Raw genomic sequence first — 24,732 nt, forward strand, 5'->3', positions numbered from 1 at the left:
GTCTGAATGGACGTATTTCTAAGTGTTTTTATAGCTTGACAAACACGATTGTAACATTGTACTAGTATTGATTTAAGTATTCTAAGATCATTGCTACTTACTGAATAATTTTAATGGAATGGGTTTATGCCACAATCCAAAGCTGTGTTTACAACAAGATTAAACATCCTCATACTGTATATAAATGAAATAACATCACAGTTTGCACAGGAGATGTACTTATCAAGGAATGTATAGGGAAGAACCAGCGGGGTAGAGGTTATAGACAATTGATTGGTAGGCAAATGGACTTCAGCCATCATTACTTACTGTATGTGACATTGTTAATACAGCACTGTATGCTATAAATACTGTATATAAAATCTGAGTCAGTAGTGGTGTTGTTTCAAATATACAATGGGTGAACAATATGAATTTTGGTGTGACTAATGGTCAGCAGTCTTCCACACAGGTTGCACTGTAGGATTTTCTCTTAATCTCAACTTCCTTGTGGTACATTCAGTTATCACAATTAACAAAAATTCTCAACTCTCCTTTGAAAGGTTTGTATGGTGCTGAAAAATACACTTTCTTTTTGCAATGCATGGACACTGTTTTGGCTTACATTTTCAAAAGGAATATCCCCCAAATATGAGAGTTTGTTTTTATTACTTTATCTCAGTGCATTTCTTACGTTTACTGCTGCATGCTCATTCATTTAAAACACTGATGGTGTGAAGGTGAGCTTTTTCTTATTCTCACCTGCTTTTGCAGTGGTGTGACTTAGTGGCTCAGGTGTTGAACTTAAAGTAAAAATATTGCTGTTTCCAATTTCCCACTACTAGTCGTCATGTGACTTTCTGCTCTTTAAAAAAAAAAATAATGCACTGTGATAAATGTGTCAGATAAAATAGATAATGTACATACACAAAATGCATATAACTTTGCATTTACTTTCCATTTCTTAATTTTCACTTGTTCAGGGTTACACTTTTTTTTTATTTGACTTCAAAGACCTCAAACACCCCTTCAAGAACTAAAGTTGCAGAGCGTCATAGTGTGCTGTATACTCATTTATGTCAAAAATGCGTTAAAATTGTCAAGGGAAGTTGCTGATAAGCAAATATTACTTGGAACTGGTTTTGTACTAACCATAGTGGCACTCCAGAACAAACGTTGCAAAACATCACTGGAAGGAGATTGTGGTGTTTGTTCAACCTGACACTGGGTTCATTTATTGCATCTGCTTTGAGTAAAGTGCAGGGGGAAGATGCAGCCCAATAAAGGCCACATTGAGAGAGATGGACACACAAATCCAAATGCAAGTTACAAGTCCTCTGAAGAATTGGTACTGCATTTTGGTCTTTTATGCCCCATTAATTGTGCACAAGTCATTTTTCCTCTCCCTTGCTGCTCAGTGTGAAAGACTGAATTTAGTCCACAAAACTGCAGCAGCGTGTCAAAAAGTAGATGACTACTTTTTTTTTTTTATACAATGCCATAACCAGCCATTAACAATGTGGCAAGCATAATTACAAAATGGGGGTTCATTCTGAATTGCTTTGTTTAGGTTTGATCTCTGTATTACAGTTACAACAGAGCTTTATTTTAACTCTTTGAGAGCTGAATATTTTTTTAATAAAAAACACATTTTTCTGAATAGCAAACAAAGTAATGGTTTCACACAGAAATCAACATAAAATGTCTGTTGCTGTGTGTTGTGGCTGCCAGTTTCACCCGGAATGCATGGCAGGCTGATTTCCAGTCTGTCATTGTGTGGCGAGGGTAAGGCAGCAATGGTTGCGGGCATTGCAATCTGAGTGGTACCTCTTCTCATTGTAAGTGGCAGTCCTCCCAGGTGAATGTTGCCATAGGCAGGTCAGCTGCACGAACCTGTTCAGCACCACAATCAGCTGGGGATCGATCAGCTGATGTTGGTACCTCACATTTGTTTTTGATCACAAAATCGGAATCCAACAATTTCAAATTAGCGATAATATGTAAGACATCGTCCACAGAGTATTTTGCTTTACACATTCGCTTTGATCCCTTGATGTCAGTGCTATTTTTGCTATTGCTACTCATGTGAACGCAGGGAAGCTAACTTTCCTTCTAGCAAAGGGTGTGCAACTAAAACATAACAGCGGGTTTTGTCACCGTTTACAGTTAATAACCACTGCCAACCCCACATTTTGACAAAAGTCGACATCCGTCCTAAAATGTATTATGGGACTTTGGAAAGCTCTTATGTAATAGACCAATGGTTCTCAACCTGTTTGGCCCTGGCAACCAGTTTTATCAATTTTTGCTCCGGGACAACCTTTTATTAGCAGTAATTTTAATGTACAGTATACTTGCCAACATTTTCCCCTGAATTGCACACATTAACAAATAACAGTCAATATATATTCAACATTTAAATGCATTGCACGTAGTAGATTGAGTGTGCAGAGTACTCCTCCAATACACATTCGGTGTTTATTACTGAATAAAACTTAATGTCCAGTAATCATCACTTGTCTGATTTTGCAAGTTTGTCAATTAGGGGTAAGTTATAACAGTGCAGAGAGGAAAATGTTTTAGTTAACACATCAACAATTTCGGTGCACTTATCTATTGCGCAACGACAAGACAAGATCCTCTGAAAATGTGTGCAGCTTCTTATATTTGGCAATTTGATGTACAGAGTTTTTTATGAAGCCTCAAGGTTTTAACTTTTACATCTAAAAATGTCAAAATGATTTACTTCTGTTAAGTAGCACGATTTGCTTCCAGTTGTCTTTTTACCTGAATGCTTCATGATTTCGTTTGGTAGGTAATGCACAGTGGCCATTGCTCACCATGCTTTACAGAGGTTTTCATCTGCTTGTAATAGGCCTCGGTATGCAGAAGCAAAATGTCCCTTTGTTTGAGTGCTGAACTGAAATTTTCAATCAGTAGTCCTCTATAGTTTTAAAGTGATGTCTGGTTTAATTCTTTTAAAAATTTAAGCTAATGGCCCACTTAGGGGGTCCAGCAACCCATGGGTTGAGAAACACTGTACAGACTACAGTGCGAATTTGTCATCTATGCTGTGGGTGGGAATGAAGGTTTTTGCCATCTTTAGGTTGTCTATTCCCTTAATCTTTTATTTTCACTTGGGCCAAAGTCAACTTGCCATTTTTAAACATGTTATATTCCAGACTTGCTAGTAACCATTAAGCTAGTTAAAGCTCCTAGGTCACTTTGTCTTGAATAAAGTTATATTTCATAGCATTTTTGTACTATATCACTAATTTACGCTAGAAACCTCAACTTGCAAGGTAATACCTTAGGGCAGGGTATTCTCACGCAGCATAATTGTAAGGGCTGTGTGGGTGGATTGTGTACCTGAGGATAAGATAACAAGACTGAATTAATTTAATGCTTTAAAACTTTTCTTTCTTTTTTTGTGCTACAGTACTTGTCACACTAAGTGCTAAATCATGGGTTGCACGTGAATAAATTCAGACGTTCAAAAGAGCATTCCCCACCTTAAGAAGGTTCTTAAAATACTGACTTTAAGTGTAATAAAGCAACACGAATACCAGCTATATGACCATTATTTTCCATTGTTAATAAGAAAGTCAACCAGCTACTCTTTACTCATGGCAATTAATGTTTAAAACTCACTCAAAGGCCAAAAGTCAGGCACCGTGTGTTTGAGATGTCACACTCATCATGCACTGCAATCAAAAGACAACCTAAAGTGACTTTTACAATAAACACAAAAGTGGCAAGTGATCTTAAAACAAACTGTGCATTTCAGTTTTTAGAATATCTGACCATATAACATGGTTTGTGGTATAACTGAAAATACAACTGCTATGTGTTACATTTTCTAAACATATAACACAGTAAGCAAATGGCACCTTGTTTCATCTCTCGTGAGCAGTAATGGAAAATTCCCACTGTATTCTTTTTTAATTATTAATATATTAATAGGTTTCAAACTTGACATTTCTGAGAGCTTGTTCAACTTTGTTAATGTTTTTTTTTAAGCGGCTTCACCATCCCGCTTTTGAGTACTCATACTGCCGCAAAAAGTGAGTTATAGCTTTAGGGACTGCAAAAATGCATATATTACTCATATACTGTTATGTAACAAGTAGTAATACTTACAAAACATCTGTAAATCGCTCTTGTATCTCTACAGTGTGGCCAGCTAAAATAAATTCACCTTGGAATGGACAGAGGTAGCTTAAATGAGACATGTTCTCTTGATATTACATACTTCAGTATAAAATCTACGAATGCTTCATATTCACAAGTCATTTTGCCAGACATATCATAAGCTGTTAATATGCCACTCTGTACAGAGGTGAATACCCAGTTTACTGATGCTATACCAAAAAAGCCTTTGTTATGGTCTTGTTATGCAAGTATATGAATAATAGATGCATTTTTGCACTATTTGTATTAACTAAAACAATAACTCAGATTTATAGTTCAGCAGAGAAAATTAAATGAATTTTATTATTCTAATTATTTTAGTCCCCAATCTTTTTCTTTGACTGCCTATTCCCTCTGTATAGTACTAAAATGATATCCTGTACTGGAGTACCACAAGAATGTGGTTCTCTGCCTCAATCCACAAGTGCATTCACCAGAACTTTCTAAATTACATTTTTGAACATTTCAGCAAACCATCTTATGGTTAGCTGATAGCCAGAGGACCAAAGAACTGAAATGGCATTCATTTGTTAGCTTAACAACAAAGCACAGATGTTAATTTCTGTATCTTATTAGGAAGTTAGCCAGCAAGCTAATTCACACTCTGGCTCAGTGAGCCATCCAGTAAAAGTGACTGACGAGAAAAAGAAATTATTGACAAAGATTGGTAATAAAGTCGGATACAATGAATGAACCAAAACATATATTGTAACTAGTTCCGAAGAAATGAAAAAATGTTTTGTTTTAAAATCATTATTTTAATAAGCAGCTACATTTCACCAGTGAAAATGGATGCAGGGTTAAATAACGCTAAGGATAATGATACAAGCACATGAATATTACATCACTTTTATTATTTTTTTATTCTTGAGTATTATTTCTTTTTGCATTTTTAAAAATTTAAAATAACATTCAAGCTTTGGTGGAATCTTTTTTTTTTTTTGTGCATTCTTGTGTATTGTGTTTCAAAGACAAATCAATTAATCTATAATGTAATAATTATGGTGTGAAAGGGCGCCCGGACACAGACAGACGGACAACGTTGTTTCACCCAACACACTCATATTTATTATGCAAATATTTACAAGAAAGTTCAGTGCACGTCCCAGTGCCTCCAGCACCGATCCCCCAAAGTCCAGGCCTCAGAGTCCAAATGCCTTTCCAGCCGCCTCCAGCTCCGTCCTTCTTCCACCCGACTTCCACCCCTGAATGAAGGGAGGCGGCCCCTTATATAGGAACCCGGATGGGCTCCAGCTGCTTCCCGGCAATCTCCTGCGGACACACCCCCGTGTGGCAGAAGTGCCGGCTGCGCACCCGGAAGCCCTTCAGGTGTCCCTGCTCCTCTTCCCCCCAGCACTTCCTGGTGTGGCAGAAGTGCTGAGGTCCAGGGTTGTTCAGGCACCGGAGCGCCACCAACACAACCAGGGCAGTCGCCCCCTCGCGGTCTGGAGGAGATACAAGCCCTCCTCTGGTCCTCCTGGGCGTCCCAGCTGGGCTCCACCCCCAGCCGCATGCAACAATGGTTCAGAATCATTTTTTCTCTTGTAATAGTTGTATGTAGTTGTATCATCCAACCATACTTGTAAGTGAAAACATATTTCCATAACCTTGTCTGTTAATCCTTAACCTTTAACAAATTTAGAATATGACACAAAACATGCATTTGGAAATGTCATTGCAACAATGTAAGTTATAAACTGCATATTAAATTCTGCATTTTGCAGTTTTGTGATCATAATGTTTTTTCAAGCGCCATGACTGCCATTTAAATTTGCTTTTTCTATGTGCCAAAGAGCGATTAAGATAGGAATTAAAACATATTGGGTTATAGTGGCCAAAGAAGCCACTGCGGGTTTCAGCCTTTGGGAACTGCCTGAGGCATCCTGGCTGAGAGTTTTGCCTCTTATCATGAGAGCACTGCGTGGCACAACTATATGTTGTTTAGCAATTTCAGTCATTGTTTTCTTGTTGATTCTCAGCCATGCATGCAAATCACTCTTAGTCATAGTAAAGGTCAGTACCGGCCTTATTGACATAACCTTAATGGACATTAATAAGATTGAACTGAAGACTGCAAATCAAGTAAAGAAGCTTGACGACTTCTCACTGAATCTCAGCCCCTGTGCACTAAGGCTAATCTCTGACATCTGTCCCAAGAGTTTGGAGTTTTACATCAAGGCACCCCCATCCTCCATGAATGCCTTCAAAATTTCTGTCTGTTGCATAAAGAACATTGCCAGAATCTCTCAATGGGTTTGAATATATCGGCTCCCTGTCAGATGTATAATTCTTTCTATATATTTACAGTAATCCCTCGCTATATCGCGCTTTGACTTTCGCGGTTTCACTCTATCGCGGATTTTAAATGTAAGCATATCTAAATATATATCATGGATTTTTCGCTGGTTCGCCGCTTTCTGCGGACAATGGGTCTTTTAATTTAGGTTACATGCCTCCTCAGTTTGATTGCCCAGTTGATTTCATACAAGGGATGCTATTGGCAGTTGGCTTAAAAGCTACCCAATCAGAGCATGTATTACATATTAACTAAAACTCCTCAATGCTATAAGATATACTTCCCGCATGGCGCTTGTTTGCTTCTCTCTATCTTTCTCACTCTCTCTGCCTGACGGAGGGGGTGTGAGCAGAGGGGCTGTTTGCACAGAGGACACGGACGCTCTTCTACAAAATGCCGCTTTATCGCGGTGCTTCTGTATACTTAAAAGCATGTATTGATTTTTTGATTGTTTGCTTTTCTTTGCGAGCGCTCTCTCTGACATTTTCTGCTCCTGACGGCGCTCCTTTAAAGATAAGATATATTTGATTTCTTTTAATTGTGAGAAAGAACTGTCATCTCTGTCTTGTAATGGAGCACAGTTTAAACGTTTGACTAAAGGGTGTTATTTCATGTCTAGAGGGCTCTAATAATGTTAACAGTTTGGGAGAGTTTATAAGGGCTTAAAATATATAAAAATAACCATACAAACATATGGTTTCTACTTCGCGGATTTTCACCTATCGCGGGGGGGTCTGGAACGCCTGAATGATCGAGGAGGGATTACTGTACTGCGATTGTTATAAAGTCTAACTTCCTAGATTTGCTGCTGCTTGCTTTAGATCAACCTAGCAGATTCATGAGAACTTCTAATTTTTTCAAAGACTCGATTTGTATCTCTCTGTGAAAAGTCTCTCTGTGACTTTTGCTCACTATGTTTAACATCCTGTTGATAGTGACATTCATATTACACCCCAAACCCACCTCTTCTGCTATTTTCTAACCTATTCTTCTTTACCTACCTGTACCAACTTTGACTTTTATGCTCTCTGTAAGTTCTTCCTGTCTGGTATCCCAATTATGAAATAAAATTCATTTTCAAAATGAAGGTTTGGGTTACTCACTATTTATTGCTCTGAACTGGTAAGGTTGTTTTAGTAGACGTGTGAGTACACTGCTGCCGATGTCTGTTTCCACTTGAAATTTGAGCATGCAGTCCCTTCATCCTATCACTGGATGATCACTGTGGAACGTCTGATGGGTGGGGCATAAGGGGCTAGAGGTGGGTGGAGTCTAGTTTCTCCATCAGGGTTAGTGACTAATGGAGGAAGCAGACAGACATTTAACTTCTCTGGTGTTGCCAACAACCCCTCTTGCATTCCCTTTATTTTAGTCCTGGTAGGCTCGGCCATATTGGCTGTTTGGTTTGCACGTTATCCTTGTATTTATTTCCTTAGGATTTATTGTATTTAGATTTGTTATCTTGTTGCTTTGAAAAATTTCTTTGTGAGCTTTGTTGACCATTTTTGAGACTGTGCTCTTTTAAGTTTCTAAAAATAAAGAATAAATTGATTATTTGTGCATTTGATCTTTTAAACTTGTATTATACTCTTGAGCATGTAACAAGGGATATACCATAATCTATACTAATAAAAGGCAAAGCCCTCACTCACTCACTGACTCATCACTAATTCTCCAACTTCCTGTGTAGGTAGAAGGCTGAAATTTGGCAGGCTCATTCCTTACAGCTTACTTACAAAGGTTAAGCAGGTTTCATTTCAAAACTCTACGTATAACGGTCGACAACGTCCGCCATGTTAAACATTCTTATTTATGGCCCCATCTTCACGAAATTTGGTAGTCAGCTTCCCTGCGCTAACCGAAACCAACGTACATACTTATTTTGGTGGTATGACGCCACTTTCGGCCTCCATATTGAACTTTCCAACGGTCTTTGTTACTTATGGGCCTATCTTCAAGAAATTTGGTACGCAGGTTCCCAGCACTAACTGAATCCTACTTACATACATATATACGTCCATAGCCTGCAGCTCGGTCACCATGTGAGGCGGCATTGGGTCCCCCATCCCAACACCTCCCACGTTGTTGGCTGCCTGCCTATATAAGGCCGTCCGTCGCTCCAGTCTCTTCATTCCCTTCCTTGCTTCGCCACTGGATTCATGTCTCCCTGCTGATAACTACAGCCTTTTTATTTAATCCACGTCTTCTCCGCTGTTTTATTGTTCGTTTATTACGATTATTGTTATTGTGTAGGTATTTTAGACTTAGTTTACATTGTTCAGGTACCCATTTTCTTTATCGTTCCAACCGTACCCCCATTAAGATGTGTGGATTCAGTTGTAGAAGTGGAAGATGCGGTGCACTATCCGGTAGAGTTTCTCCACACTGAATCCTCCCGGCACTCCTGAGCATAATCTAATTTTGAAGGTTGGGGCACCAATAATGTTACTGAGAAACTTACAGCCACCGAAACTTTGTAACGGCACGAGATGAGACTTCAGGTCACGTGTCTGCAAAAGAACCTAATTGAGGCAACTTTTTTCACTGGCAGTGGCTCAGGAGAGAGAGTTTTTATTCCTCACATCCCCGTTATACCCTCTGATCTCCCATTTCAATTCAAACGCCTCCAATTTCAAGGACGGCTGTGCTTCGTAATGACAATTAACAAGTCTCAGGGACAGACCCCACAAAAGGTTGGTATTGATTTGAGGGAAGATTGTTTTTCACATGGCCAACTGTCTGTTGCATGCTCAAGAGTAAGCTCAGTGTACAGCTTGGTCATATTACAACCAGAGGGCCGAACTGACAATGTGGTATACAAAGAGATCCTTAACAAATAATTATTGGTATATTTTCCCTCGGTTTAAAAAAGTTTACTTTTCTTCTTAATAAAAATTTTAAGGCAGTACTTCACCGCTGTGAAGCACAGGTATTCTGCTAGTATCATATAAAAAAGATTGATTGAAAATGGAGTACTCGCCTAAAACAACTTAGGTTTGTTTATGTGATAATCTTGCATTACAATCACTTGAGATATATTGAAGATAATTGGGGTGCCACTGTGATGTAGTTAATATTGCTGGGTTGACATCCTTCACTGCCCTTATAAAGCTTACATGTTCTCCTCATGTCTGTGTGGTTTACCTTCCCAAATGCCAAAGTAAACAAGTAATAAAGTGGATAGTTTGAGATATAGATGAAAGGTGAAGACTACATTGTTAGCAATCAAAATTATCATTTTGACTTCCCCCCAACATGTCTTAGCAATCCTTGAAAGTTGGAGACATGGAAGGCGCAATACCACTTTGCCTTCTGCCAAGTTCTATGCTAAAAAGGATTCCCTGCCATTATTATGGTGTTTTCCTTGGCATATGTTGTTATAAGAGTGTAGCTGGCATCAAACTCAGTCTTTCAAGAAGATTTTCAGAATAAATGAATGAACAAAATACTTACTAACGCAGAATATATGCTTTAGGGTTTTCCATTTCATTTTTAATTCCATTATATTAGTATTAAGCCATTAGCAGTATCCTTCTGATTGGTAATTTGTGGTTCATTTGAACGAACAGAAAAAAAAAAAAATCATACTCATCACTTTTTTTTTTTTTAATTTTATTAATGTCTGCTGTTTGCGGTAAAAGGGTTGAAATCTTTCTGTTTCAGCTGAAGTGAGCCTCAGCCATGTGGTTTTGGTGCACCACTAGAATGCCTGCGGCGGTTTTTAAAGGGAGAGAAGCAGGTGTCAGCTCAAAGCATCTCTCTGATATCTCAAAGTGACTTAGTGTCATGTTTCATGAATGATCTAGTCCAACTTGATATTCCCTTCTAAAACCTTGTAATTAACCAGGCTGTAAAAAACCAGGGACATGAAATGGACAAGTACAACAACAGAATTCAGTTTATATTGCTTCCTAATATCTTAGGGGGGAAAAAATGAAACTGTAGACTTGAACTGAAACAGAATAAGCAAAATATTTCACAATGAGTGCTGTTTCATTGTACATTATGTAATCCACCCACGGTCTGCTGCTTTAAGCTAAGTGGAAATCTCAGGCTTTCTCACCTCATCAGTAAATTGTGCCTCTTAGGAGCAAGTTTTATTAGCTTCACTTAATAATTATTTTAACATTTTTGTCTTACACTCAGATGTAGTCAGGTTTTTGAACCAACTATAAGAAGGAGGAATTCAGAAGTTGTATTAATGGGGGCAGAATTGATTTAGGCACTAAAACAGTTGTATGTGCAGGGCTTGAATTTCATTTGTGACAGGGAGTGGAAGTGACCCTCAGTTTCACAACAAATGGGTGGATTTTATTGGTTTACTGGTTTTGTTCAACACTCTGTATTAAAAAAATTATCTTCCATGTGCTACATTTATTAATTTATTTCTGTCCTGTAGCAGAAGTAAACACTTCTTAAAATCAAAACTAAAAATGCAACATCAAATATACAAACCGGATTCCAAAAAAGTTGGGACACTATACAAATCGTGAATAAAAACTGAATGCAATGATGTGGAGGTGCCAACCTCTAATATTTTATTCAGAATAGAACATAAATCACGGAACAAAAGTTTAAACTGAGAAAATGTATCATTTTAAGGGAAAAATATGTTGATTCAGAATTTCATGGTGTCAACAAATCCCAAAAAAGTTGGGACAAGGCCATTTTCACCACTGTGTGGCATCTCCCCTTCTTCTTACAACACTCAACAGACGTCTGGAGACCAGTTTCTCAAGTTTAGAAATAGGAATGCTCTCCCATTCTTGTCTAATACAGGCCTCTAACTGTTCAATCGTCTTGGGCCTTCTTTGTCGCACCTTCCTCTTTATGATGCGCCAAATGTTCTCTATAGGTGAAAGATCTGGACTGCAGACTGGCCATTTCAGTACCCGGATCCTTCTCCTACGCAGCCATGATGTTGTGATTGATGCAGAATGTGGTCTGGCATTATCTTGTTGAAAAATGCAGGGTCTTCCCTGAAAGAGATGACGTCTGGATGGGAGCATATGTTGTTCTAGAACCTGAATATATTTTTCTGCATTGATGGTGCCTTTCCAGACATGCAAGCTGCCCATGCCACACGCACTCATGCAACCCCATACCATCAGAGATGCAGGCTTCTGAACTGAGCGTTGATAACAACTTGGGTTGTCCTTGTCCTCTTTGGTCCGGATGACATGGCGTCCCAGATTTCCAAACAGAACTTCGAATCGTGACTCGTCTGACCACAGAACAGTCTTCCATTTTGCCACACTCCATTTTAAATGATCCCTGGCCCAGTGACAACGCCTGAGCTTGTGGATCTTGCTTAGAAATGGCTTCTTCTTTGCACTGTAGAGTTTCAGCTGGCAACAGTGGATGGCACGGTGGATTGTGTTCACTGACAATGGTTTCTGGAAGTATTCCTGAGCCCATTCTGTGATTTCCTTTACAGTAGCATTCCTGTTTGTGGTGCAGTGTCGTTTAAGGGCCCGGAGATCACGGGCATCCAGTAGTAGGGTTTTACGGCCTTGACCCTTACGCACAGAGATTGTTCCAGATTCTCTGAATCTAAGGATGATGTTATGCACAGTTGATGATGATAGATGCAAAGTCTTTGCAATTTTTTGCTGGGTAACACCTTTCTGATATTGCTCCACTATCTTTCTGCGCAAAATTGTGGGAATTGGTGATCCTCTACCCATCTTGGCTTCTGAGAGACACTGCCACTCTGAGAAGCTCTTTTTATACCCAATCATGTTGCCAATTGACCTAATTAGTGTTTATTGGTCTTCCAGCTCTTCGTTATGCTCAAATTTACTTTTTCCAGCCTCTTGTTGCTACTTGTCCCAACTTTTTTGGGATTTGTTGACACCGTGAAATTTTTGAATCAACATATTTTTTCTTTAAAATGATACATTTACTCGGATTAAATGTTTGATCTGTCATCTACGTTCTAAAACAAATAAAATATTGACATTTGCCATCTCCACATCATTGCATTCAGTTTTTATTCACAATTTGTTTAGTGTCCCAACTTTTTTGGAATCCGGTTTGTACTAGAACACTGTCACAAGAATTGCTGAATAGCTTGATAATTGAGGATGTTTTCATTCACACAGATCCTTTTGTATTTTGTATATCAGAATTGTTAGAAAAATCATTTTTACGTTTGAGACATTTACAGTTGTGAGATTTGTTTGCATCTGTATACAAAAGGAAACATTAGTTGGATAGTAAAATTTGAACAGTAATATTAAATGGAGAAGTTCAATTAATTCATAGTGTATACACATGATGCTTTTATTTTTCATTTTTTTTTCCTACTTTTTAAAATTTCTGGCACAACTTTAAAGATACCTTTGTGAAATCACTCTTGTCAATACAAGACTGTGATTTCAGAATTTTTATTAAATAACCTCTTAAGCTACCTCACGTAAGTGATCATATTTTTCTATTGTGGCGAGCGCCCTCTTCTACACGGTGGTGTGCTGGGGAGGCAGCATAAAGAAGAGGGACGCCTCATGCCTGGACAAACTGGTGAGGAAGGCAGGCTCTGTTGTAGGCACAGAGCTGGACAGTCTGACATCCGCGGCAGAGCGACGGGGCGCTGAGCAGACTCCTGTCAATCGTGGAGAATCCACTGCATCAACTGAACAGGATCATCTCCAGACAGAGGAGCAGCTTCAGCGATAGACTGAGGAGACCCCACATTATGCGACTCTTCAACTCCACCCCTTGGGGGGGGAGGGGAGGGGGGTGGTTAAACGTTAACATTATATAAAGTTATTGTCTGTTTTACCTGCATTTTTATCACTCTTTAATTTAATACTTTTTTTTTTTCTTTTTTCAATCAGTATGTTGCTGCTAGAGTATGTGAATTTCCCCTTGGGGATTAATAAACTATCTATCCATCTGTCTGTCTCTATCTATCTATTATATAGTGCCTTTCACATCTGTCTGTCTGTCTCTATCTATTATATAGTGCCTTTCACATCTATCTGTCTGTCTGTCTCTATCCATCTATCTATTATATAGTGCCTTTCACATCTGTCTGTCTGTTTGTCTGTCTGTCTATCTATCTAGTCTATGAATCCATTGAGTAGGACTGACTAGGTGCAGTAATTATTTGTAAATGGAGAAAGCACCCCATTTGCTTCTGTACCATTTGGATGTGTGTCTTATGTGCTTTATGTTACATTTTAGTTGTTAAGCCAATGTAATCTTTATTAGTATTTTAAAAATGATACAACTTTAGTGTTTGCTGATTCATTTTCATCAATTATGTCTTTTTCTATGGCTGAGATTATGAACATCCACTAACGCATGTCATAAGTTTGAAGAGATTTTCATTGCCCTTCAAAACAAGCAAGGCAGTCAACCTTGTGCATATTATAGTGCTTATAGGAATGCACTGTAAGAAATATAATTAAAGACTCTTGAGTGGGACTTTTCTTCTGCTTTTGGTGTCCCTTGCAATGGAGCATATTAGAGGACTGTTTTTTTTGTTGCTTTGTTTGGAAAGGCAAAATGTGTTATGGTCGATTTGGTTCAATTCATCGCTTTTCCTTATCACAGTCTGGCCTGTGCAAGATAGAATCTCACCAAATAATGGAGTCAAAAGCTTTATTATTAGAGACTGCTGGGAAGGGGTAAATTTGAATGTGATTTTTCGAATGCGTCTCTGTTTACTGAATTGTAACGTGTATTGTATTGGTAAGTTAAAATTAATAGTTAAAAAAGACCACATAATGCACTTCTGTAGCCACGTCTGAAATAGATTTGTAGTTTTGCCTAATAGAGCTAAAGTAATTGCAGAAAAGACCTGCTAGATTTATTTTGATCTGCATTATATGAGTTATATGAAAAGAGAAATACATTGAATGTTTTCAGCTTAAGCAAGAAGCATGATGGACTCAGTAAGGTGGATGCCCACTGTTATTTAAATCAGATTTTCAACAAGTAACCTATGCAATTTTCCACACCTAACACACATATCTATCTCAGAGGCATTTCTGGTTTGTTTTGATGAAGACGTAGGCCAAATTTTAGCAATATATAAAAATACTTTAACATATCTTTTCTTCGGTACTCTTAGTGAACAGTGGGAGAGGGGCCTTTCAATGTGCATCTCAGAAAAGGAAGTGAAAATCCGCCGTACATAGAATGCAGTCTAGTTATATGCAAAGCATTGCATAATTCAACCTAAAATCATTCATTAATCTCACAAATATTTTTTTTAATTGTGTAAAATATACCAAGGTAGCTCCGGCATCACTAAGCCTTGTCAAATTAACATCTTGAACAAAAATGTTTACATACTTCTCATACAGCCTTGGTGTGTCAGTCACTCGTAATCCATCAATGGCGATGTTTGGTGTACTCCCAGATGGTTTTAAAGTTGATTGTTATATGACAATACTAGCACCTGGAAGAATCCCAACCCACCTTCTCTTACTCAGTGGGTAAGTCATGTGCTATATTGTCTCAAATTCTGAGAGAATATGTCGAAAACCTTTCTGAAACATGGCAATAATTCATGAATATAATTTTAAGAATAAGTATGCCTGACCTGTGATTGTCTCTGTTGTGCTTTTAGTTGTTCTATAATATTTTAAAAAAGTTAGACAAGAGTTTTTCTGCTTATATCTTTGTTTCTTTACTTTTTTTTTTGATGAGGGTTAAATTGTTTTCTATTTCCTTTGTATTTCAATTTTTCTTTTGTTTGGTTTGATTTTTGAAGTAAATTGCTGTATATGATAAGTTATTATTACTTGTTTATTTGAGTAGCATGCCATTGTAATGCTATGCTTTTCATAATGACCACACGGTTATGATAAAAATCTGATTAAGATAAATTTTAATAAGCATTAGGATAGCATTATGTATATGCACCAGAAAGTGTACTTGATTGTAGCACTTTGGGGTCTTTGAAATTTCTACAATGTTTTGAAAACATTTGGTGAAGAGGAAATGAAGAGATGTGTTGGATCCAGTAATCTGTTTTCCTTAGAACGTTTCTAATGCTTTTAAAAGTAGGCAAGGCACTTACCATGCTACTGAATGTATTTGTTTGAAAGTGTTGTTTTCAAGTTGCTGAGTAAGTGGCACGTCACAGCAGATTCCACATTTCAAAGTCACTGTTATGCACCTTGCATGCAAACCAGGATTCTTGCCTTCAACAGCCTGTCAGGTCTGTTAGCATATACCTGCTACAGTGAAGCTTCTTCTTTCTGACATTTTAAGCCAAAGATTGTTCAATGCAGTTCTGCTGGACAGATGCAGTCCATTTCATTATCTTCAAATAATAATTGATAAATATTTGTAGAGCAAAAAGAAATGATCTGATTTTCAAACCCATGCCCGTCGTTACAGCTGTGTTCCCACTAAAATTATTACCTTACCAATCAATGACAGATGGGGGAAAAACACAAATGGACTTGAAGAATGGACTTGGACTCAAAAAGTGCAAAACTAGTAAGATTTAAATGTAATTATAGATTGTGAGCTAAACCATTGTAAGAAAGACGCTATATAGCGCCCGACCCAACACAGATTAGACACAGGAGGCACGTATAAAATTTAATACATTTTTATTTTTCTTCAGCTGTGAGACACGTCTTCCCCGTGTCTCACTAGCCCAACACAGTCCCAAGCACACAATAAATACTTTCTTCTTCTCACTCCACCACTCCTCACCAAGCTTCGTCCTCCTTCCATCCGACTCTGGCCCCTGAGTGGTGGTCGCTGGCTCCCCTTATAGTTCACCCGGAACTGCTCCAGGTGCTTGATCCCCGATTTCCTGCTTCACTTCCAGGTGTGACGAATTGGCTGCCCACACGGGCTCAGGAGTCCCAAATACAGCACCCCTTGGGAGTACCTGCGAGACCCAACTCCAATTCCCAGGATGCCCTGCGGGAACCCGAGACACTGTTCCACCCCAGTGAGGTGGCCAACTAACGTTCAGGGGGAGGTATTGCAACGTCCATGGCTGTCCCCCCTGAATATAGTGTGAAGGGGCGTCAAACCCCTGTCACACCATGTAAAATCTTTTAAAAGGAAATGTTTCATCCTAAACCTAAACCTAAACCTAAACCTAAAACAGTCTCCCACAAAGATCATTAAGAAAGCAGATTATGAATAGAAATGCAATCTGAATGTGACAGCAAATAATGAAATGAATGTACTAATCAATAGTCACATTAACAGAATTATTATTATTAGATAACTTCATCCTTAATACCAGAACACAGTTGAAAAATGAATGAAGTTTTCTTTTTTCCTTTCTTCTTGTTTTAATTTGCTTACCAGCTCTTCCCCCAGTGATGGAGCCGTTTATTAAGCATTTTTACTTTGCTAACTGTCCCTGCCTTACATTTTTCAAAAGCACGTCTTCCTCAAAAGACTTGTCTTCCTTTGCAATTTTATCTACCAGTATGTAACTTGCCTTTTATGTGGATTTTTAAAGAGGTGTTTGGTGAAAGTAAAGTATTTTGGCAGCCTTTCAAATTCACTGCAGGGTTTCTGCTGTGCTTTCCTTTTCTCAGTCTGGCAGATTGCATGTGTAGTTTGAATACCTACTAGCAAAATGCTGTCTAATTTTACGCTTCATGCCAGACGTGCTACACTTTGTTCCTCGTTAGTAAAGAAGTATTTTGGTGTTCAGTGTCATTTGAAAATAGGACTTTTACAGTCTACCACACAAGTGAAACATGGAAAATTACTGCATGGACAGCACAGAAGCTCAACGTATGGCATTAGCGATGTGAAGGATATGTGTTGTCTCGTCGATCTGAAAGGCTAGAAGATATTTTGGCAGAGTGTCAAATCCAACTTGTTGGTCATCTTTTCCTGTCCACCAGATCAGCGATATTCTGTGTTGTAATACAAGACATGGGTACCAGACTTCCAAAGAGAACTTGCAAGCATCAAATTGGAAGAGATATAAGGTATAACACGTGACAGAGCACATTAGAGGAAGCTTGCAGGCCAATATGCTCAGATGCATAGATGGGCTCAAGTCTCTTAAGCAATGATGCTTTTTTCTGAAACTCATTTTCATAATTAATTTAGTACTAGGTTGTTGTACCGTGTTAGCCATTATGAATGTAGAGAAAAGCCAAGCAAAATGACACCTTTTATTGGCTAACTAAAAAGATTACAATATGCAAGCTTTCGAGGCAACTCAGGCCCCTTCTTCAGGCAAGATGTAATACAGAAACTGAAGTTTCCTGTGTTTATATCCACACACTAGGACAAGAAACAACAATGGTAAATTTTTAAATGAAAACTCTTAAATGTAAAAAATTAAGAATAAATAAATTTTAACATGAGCTTAACTTCCCAACTTCGCAGCAAGAGAGAAAAGAATGGGAAGTTAAGCTCATGTTAAAATTTGATACATTACAGCATGGCTTGAACAGAGACAAGTTTTATAGCCAGATATGAAGACTGTTTGCATCTCTCAGACTGACACAGACAACCTGACTACAGATCTGCATTGTTTTGAAAAACTCATCACAAACTTCAAAGGACTTTGTTGGACAGTTATCTTATCTAAAGATCTTGACAATACATTGTTCTTCTATCTCCAGTTAAATTAATCTTAGCCTGAATGAACCTATTAATTTTTTACATTTAAGAGTTTTCATTTAAAAATTTACCATTGTTGTTTCTTGTCCTAGTGTGTGAATATAAACACAGGAAACTTCAGTTTCTGTATTACATCTCGCCTGAAGAAGGGGCCTGAGTTGCCTCGAAAGCTTGCATATTGTAATCTTTTTAGTTAGCCAATAAAAGGTGTCATTTTGCTTGGCTTTTCTCTACATAATTAATTTAGAAACCCAAGTGTGGGGTCACTCAAAACCAAGAAATAAAAGAAAGAAATATTGGTGTGATTATTATTTCAAATAATGGGGACAAAATGTTATTGAATGGATTATTTATTTGAGTGTTAAATCTAGCCCACAACAAGCCCCTCTCTGTATAGGTCTGTACCAGCCCTAACCCTAACCCTAATTTTTTTTAATAAATAAAAATTAGCCTGTGCCATAGAAATGCATTTTAATATACATTCCATGATTAAAATATGAATTAATTATAAGCATACTATAGAAGCCGAGAGAGGACATGCAATATCGTTATTTTTTTAAATTGTCTCCTTGAGATAACAGACTAATTTTTTCGAGATCTCGAGAAAACTAACTTTGTTTTCTCGAGATAACGGAATAATTTTATGGAAATTTCGAGAAAACGAAACTTAACCTTTGCTCCTGGCATCAGGCTCGCTTAGATTGTGACGCCTATACAGCAGAAGCCTTGCTAGCCGTCTTCTTAAACAACAGACACTAACGTTATTATTTTCTAAACCAAGGCATAAACATATTTCAGCCCTTGATTGAACAAAAATGTGATGCACTGATTAATACAGTTCTGCTCTTCTGCCATTCCAAACAGGACGTGCCTTCAATAAGCTAAACATTAAACGTTCGATACAATTATTTCATAATGTCAAGAAAACAAGATCTTTTGTTTTATCGAGATCTTGATAAAATTATAGTTATCTCGAGGAAACAATTTAAAAAAATAATGATATTGCATGTCCTCTCTCAGCTTCCATAGCATACACAGCAAAATCGCAAGTGTTACTTTATGATAAGAGGTCATTTAACTCTTAAAAATAATTTTAAAAGTGTGTATATGGATTGCAGTTTTACAGCATACGTCTCCATAACAAGGTTTAGAAAATAGATTGATTTTCAGTTTTACCAATCACGACCAATTTAAACATTTTAATAGAAGATTATCAGCTAATTAGTTACAACTACATTTACTACTTGTTGTAGGTCCAGTTGAAAGGAAATGTGAACAGACTAAGATAAATGTGAACAATATCTTGAGAAATAACCCTTTCAGATTTTATTTGTAAAAGGAAACAACTGGAACTGCAAAGCATTCTGGAAGCAAATGTTGTCACAGAACATTGCAGTGATGCTCCATTGGCAAGTGAAAACCCTGCACCAGGTCTGCTAACTTTAGGCATGGGTTTGCTACCAGTACTGCTACTGAGTATGCAGCAAAGTCTACAACCACTCAGCTGCCAAAAAATGAAGGAACGCCCAAAGTCACAGATTTGTCTGATATTCATGAGCCACTAACTCCATTGGTACTAACGTTTCTACAATCTGTTAACAGCCAGTAAGGCTTGCAGCTTTGCAGGTCATTGGCATGACAGATAGAGGATTTTGACAGATGCTGTTTTGGCATTCTAGCAATAAACTGTTTATGTTGAGGACAGACACCATAAGAAATAATGGAAACTCAGATAATTAGTTTCACAACCCACAAATATTTACTGTATATAAAAATCTTCACTGTAACTAACGGAATGACTATCTGTTGGCTCACTGGAATCTTTTTCTTTTTTTTTGCGGCTTTAACAAGGAAACCTATCCAATGACAGTTGCTTTTGCCTGAAGAGTCACAAAATAAAAAAAAAATGCTTTACGCACTGTAAGGTTTCTAAACTCTTTTGGGATTACCCCCCAAATGGGACAACACAAGGAAGAGTGTCCCGAAGCAAGCAACCACAGGCTCCCAGCGCTGTAGCAGTTCGCTGTTAAAGAGAATCAGAAATGATTGCAGTCAAGCTATAAGCACCTGCCGTCAATGGGTGATGCAAGAAACATTATAAATGCAAGAGCACAGTATTACTTAGCCACTAACCTGGCCACAACCCTGCTTGATTGCTGTGTCTCTGTATAGGAGAGCGGTAGATCCCGCTACAATATATAAACGTGCTGTTCCTGTTTCGCGCTGAATAAAGTTGGTCTTGCTAAAGTACTGAGACTCAGCCTCGTGTTTTGGGGCGCATGCTAATAGTAAACAGCATACGCTCATACGAATGTTGACTATATGAGTGCGGCACGGTGACTGAGAACGAGCATGGGAGATGACTACCCACAATCCCCACGTGACGCTCAGTGGACAAAGCGTATATGTACTATTCGTACTGCAAGACCTCGCTCATTTATCAAGTTAAAATTTATTACAATTTTTAGCTTGTCTTGGAAAACACTCGCAAACCAAGTTACTCTCAATCCAAGGTTTCACTGTAAGTGGATTTTTATCTAGTTAATAAAAAAAAAAAATCATTCAAAGTAGACAAAAAAAAAAAACTGATGATCATTTTTATTTTGGTATGACTAGATTATTTTTTTATTACTCTTAAATTCAAGTTATAAAATTAGGTCTGCTTGTGACAAATTTAGTCCCATCCTTTTATAAGATCCTGGTGCTACTACTGGCTCACATCACGCAACAAAGTGCTCCACGGGCTGTAGCTGGCATGAGGACATTGTTTGCACTTTGTTCTGTATATAATTTCTCTCATACCGGATAAATGGGGAGGGTTACGTCAGGAAGGGCATCCGGTGTAAAATTTTGCCAAATCAATATGTGGACAACAAAGATAATACGCTGTGGCAACCCCTAACGGGAGCAGCCGACAGAAGAAGAAGAAAGTGCTTTCTGAACTCATGGCAGTAATGTCTCTATAACCCCAAAATATTTTTATTTTCTCCTTCTTACCTTTTGTCTAATAACCTTGTCTTCTGTGCTGTCAAATCCATCTGAAAGAATATGCGAATATTTGCTAATAAAACTTTATACATGCATCTCAACACAATTTTGGTGGTACTTCCCAGTAGTTTATCTCATATGCACATTGTATTTATGATAGGTATAATATTAAAAATAAAAAAAAACTTTACAGGGTTGTGGTGAACTGGAATCTTTTCTAAAAGCTCCAGACACAAGGCAATAAAAGATGTTGCACTGTGTGAGCTTAAGTGTGGGTATAAACGTGACCGGGCCCCCCCTCCAAGATTTTCACACCTTGCACCCAGTGCTGCATGGATAGGCCCCTATGACATTGAATTGGATCAAGTAGATTAAGTTACTATTTTGTTACTAAGTAGACTGTCAGCCTAATCAGCACATCTTTGGACGTGAGGGAAGAAAATTCATGGAGAAGCAAGGAGGGCTTGCAAAATCCAATGGCAAAACTACCCAGTGCGCCATTGTGCAGTTCATTATAATGGGATGTTATTTAAATATAAATTAAAAAAAAAAAAAAGTAAAATCTCAATTCAGTTTTCATAGTTTAATGCTGTGCCGATCTTTTTCAGCCAGTTTTGAGGAATATGAAGAATATGGCATTCTTGAATCGTCATTCATGTAGCATACATTCGTAATATTCCTTATAATGGCGCTGAATGCAGTGAAGTTCATGCCATCTGATTATTAGTTTGATCTTAACATCTTAATGTGCAGTTTTTCCACATTAAAATGTGGTAAAGTATTTTTTGCTTATGGTAATTGTTTTTTTCCTTGAAAGCTGCAAGGTGGTTTAGTTAATCTCCTCTGTATGCATTTTGTTATTGTCTATGCAAGCCAGAAAGTCATCTTCTGTTAGTTGGGGTTTGATCTGATCTTATTTCCGTAAAGGAGTAATGTAATTGTGTTTGTATTTGTGATCAGATGGTTTTAAAAATAATCTTTATTTCCTTTGTTATTTTTTTCCATTGAGACATTTTTCTTTTTCTGCTACAGAGTACAAATGATTGGTATTTTTTACTTCATTTCCAGCAGGTTGCGATGAGTCACGGAAGTTTGTGTCGTTTATAATAATTCTTTCTCTGTTTTTCTTTTTTTGCTGAAAAAATGGCATTTGCAGTGAGGCACATCTTATTTTAGGTGTCTATCCTGAATCTGCTTTATGACCAGTCAGTATTTGAATTTGGTCAGTATTTCGATATGAACCTAACACCCACCAGACGTGCAAGTGATGATGGTGGCGGCTTGAAGGGACTATGGGTTGGTCAGTGGACTCTGTGTGGAAATAATTATTGTCTCTTTTTCAAACTTTTTAGGTAAAAGCACTCCAGTAAACCTGCCGGGCTCGGGTGACTCCTCCAAATCTGGTGACCCTTTCCAGCCTTTTGGTGCTGACGACAGCGACCCCTTTCAAAGCAAAAAGGGCTTTGGAGACCCATTTAGTGGCAAAGACCCTTTTGCTACTTCTTCCTCAAGTAAAGCTTCTAAAGACTCTTCCTTGGGTTTTGCAGACTTCAGCTCTGTAAGTTGAGTTCAGTGATACTCTTTCTGTCCAGTCCACTCTTGCTTTCTGCTTATAGCGATCCATTATTTTTGAAGCGAGAACTCTATAGCAGAATGCATCACCAGCCTTTTTTCCTCTTTTCTGTGCTTCATTGTTGATACCTTTTCATGCTGCCGACATTACTCTTGGTAGGGACCTCTTCCCTTAAATTTCGTTGTGACACCATAATCTAAAAAGCGATCTGTAACAGAGAATGGAACAAGACAAAATATAAGAACAATTTTGAAAAATTTCATTGCCCATTTTCAAAATAATTATCTTGACCCAAAACTTATTGGAAAACAAAAGCCACAGAATCAAATTGTGGAGATCCTTGAATGTCAGACATGCCCCATTTTAGCTTTTAAAAAAGAAACAAAGAAGGTGCCAGTCGGCGCTATAATTCAAATGATGCTCGGCATCAGGCCTAACTTTGCAATGGTGGCCTATTCCAATCCTGAGATGCAAGCACCACTTTAAGCAATGACTCAGAGGGAAGTGGAAAGGGGCGAAAAGAGACTACTGCAGGTTGCATTGCAGCAATACAGTATACTTTCCGGCTATAATATAGCTGTCCATTTTTGAGCCTTTACTGTCACCTTTAAGGAACCATGAAATCTTAGTTTCATTGATTTATTTTTAAATACATTCTAAATCATCATTTTTTTTTAAGCAGGGACTTGGGCCCTGTGCTTTTTAAAGACTTTTTGCTTTCTGTTTTTTTTTTTAAGCCAGCCTGTTCATTGCTCATGCTCTGAACCTTCAAGTCTATAATGATATAGTAATATAATTATAGTAAAACACTTGATTTTTCATTTATCCATAAGACATAAAATGGGCTCTAGAAGAGATGAAAACTCCAATGTAAATAGCACAACATGACATTCTCAGATTGGCTTAATCTAGTTTAGGGTCATAGTAAGCCAAAGCCTATCACAGTGACACATAAAGCAAAGAATGAGCAAGACTCTGCAAGGCCCACTCCTGCACAAACTCTCTGTCACACTCTCACATTGGACCAAGTTTAGTTTTCCAGTTCATCTAACACTCATGTCTTTAGAATGTAAGAAGAAATCCTGCATGCCCAGAGAAAAAGCCAGGCATACACGAGAGCGATGTACAAACACAATTTAGACCTTTGAAGCCGACTACATAAGGTAGCATTTCAAACCACTGTGCCAAGAATTAATGCTGCATTATAATTAGTCAGTCCAAACACAGGGTCACCGGAGTTCTTCTGGAGCCAATCCCAAACAACACAGGGCTCAAGGCAGGAACAAATCCCGGGCAGGGTGCCAGCAGCCCACTGCAGGGCACACACGCCCACACACCAAGCACACACTAAATCACCAATGAACCTAACCTTCATGTCTTTGGACTGTGGGAGGAAACCAGAGCACCAGGAGGAAACCCACGCAGACACGGGGAGAACATGCAAACTCCACGCAGGAAGGACCCGGGAAGCGAACCCAGGTGTCCTTACATCGAGGCAGCAGCGCTACCACTGAGACACCATGCCGCCCTGCATTATAATTAACATTCTCTTAATTGAGGGTCACAGGGTTGTGAAATCAGTCCTTTTAGCCTCGACAGGGTGACAGTCCATCCACAGCGATTAAAAATAATCTAAAGTGAGAAAAACATTACTTTAAAACAAATGTCCAAATTAAAACCTATGTATGACTCCTTACATTTTTAAATTGTTTTAAACTTTTATACATTTAACCTCCTGGAATATAAAAATGTAATCTTTAAACATAAGTTACTAAGATAAACATGTGCTCTTTACATATGTGAAAATAATAGCTTCAAATTTGAAATTGAATCTTTAAAGATTTCTTCATGAACAGCTTGAAAAAACACAATTATAAGTTTTAAATAGTGGGATGAAGCTCCATTTAAAAGTTGAGAGTTGTAATTCAAATTCTGTCAAGTTTAATACGTGCATTAAATTGTTCATCTGCAACAACTTTATATACTAAAGCGTCATCTGCCGCTTACAACAAAAATCATCTTTGAGCAAGCTTATCAGAATAGTTGGTCTAGGTTGTTCTTTATTTTGATTGCTGATAACAAATATCTCAAGATATACAGTATGTGTACGTTTATACACATATATATTGTG

At 38.0% G+C, this 24,732-nt stretch overlaps 1 protein-coding gene across 13 annotated transcripts in view; it reads left to right on the forward strand.

Annotated features, from left to right (window-relative positions):
* The window catches only part of eps15l1a (epidermal growth factor receptor pathway substrate 15-like 1a), a 280,134-nt gene that overhangs the window by 230,937 nt on the left and 24,465 nt on the right, over nt 1–24,732 (forward strand). For 9 of the 13 annotated variants that reach the window (XM_039767016.1, XM_039767020.1, XM_039767019.1 and 6 more), the window contains one exon: nt 22,381–22,586. The exons of 2 other annotated variants lie outside the window; for them this stretch is intronic. In XM_039767016.1, the coding sequence (XP_039622950.1) occupies nt 22,381–22,586 (206 nt within the window). The remainder of the gene's footprint in view (nt 1–22,380; nt 22,587–24,732) is intronic. 2 more of the 13 variants (XR_005635392.1, XM_039767024.1) reach the window with 1 other exon arrangement.

The sequence above is a fragment of the Polypterus senegalus genome, chromosome 10 (assembly GCF_016835505.1).
Source record: "Polypterus senegalus isolate Bchr_013 chromosome 10, ASM1683550v1, whole genome shotgun sequence".
Classification (NCBI taxonomy): Eukaryota; Metazoa; Chordata; class Cladistia; order Polypteriformes; family Polypteridae; genus Polypterus; species Polypterus senegalus.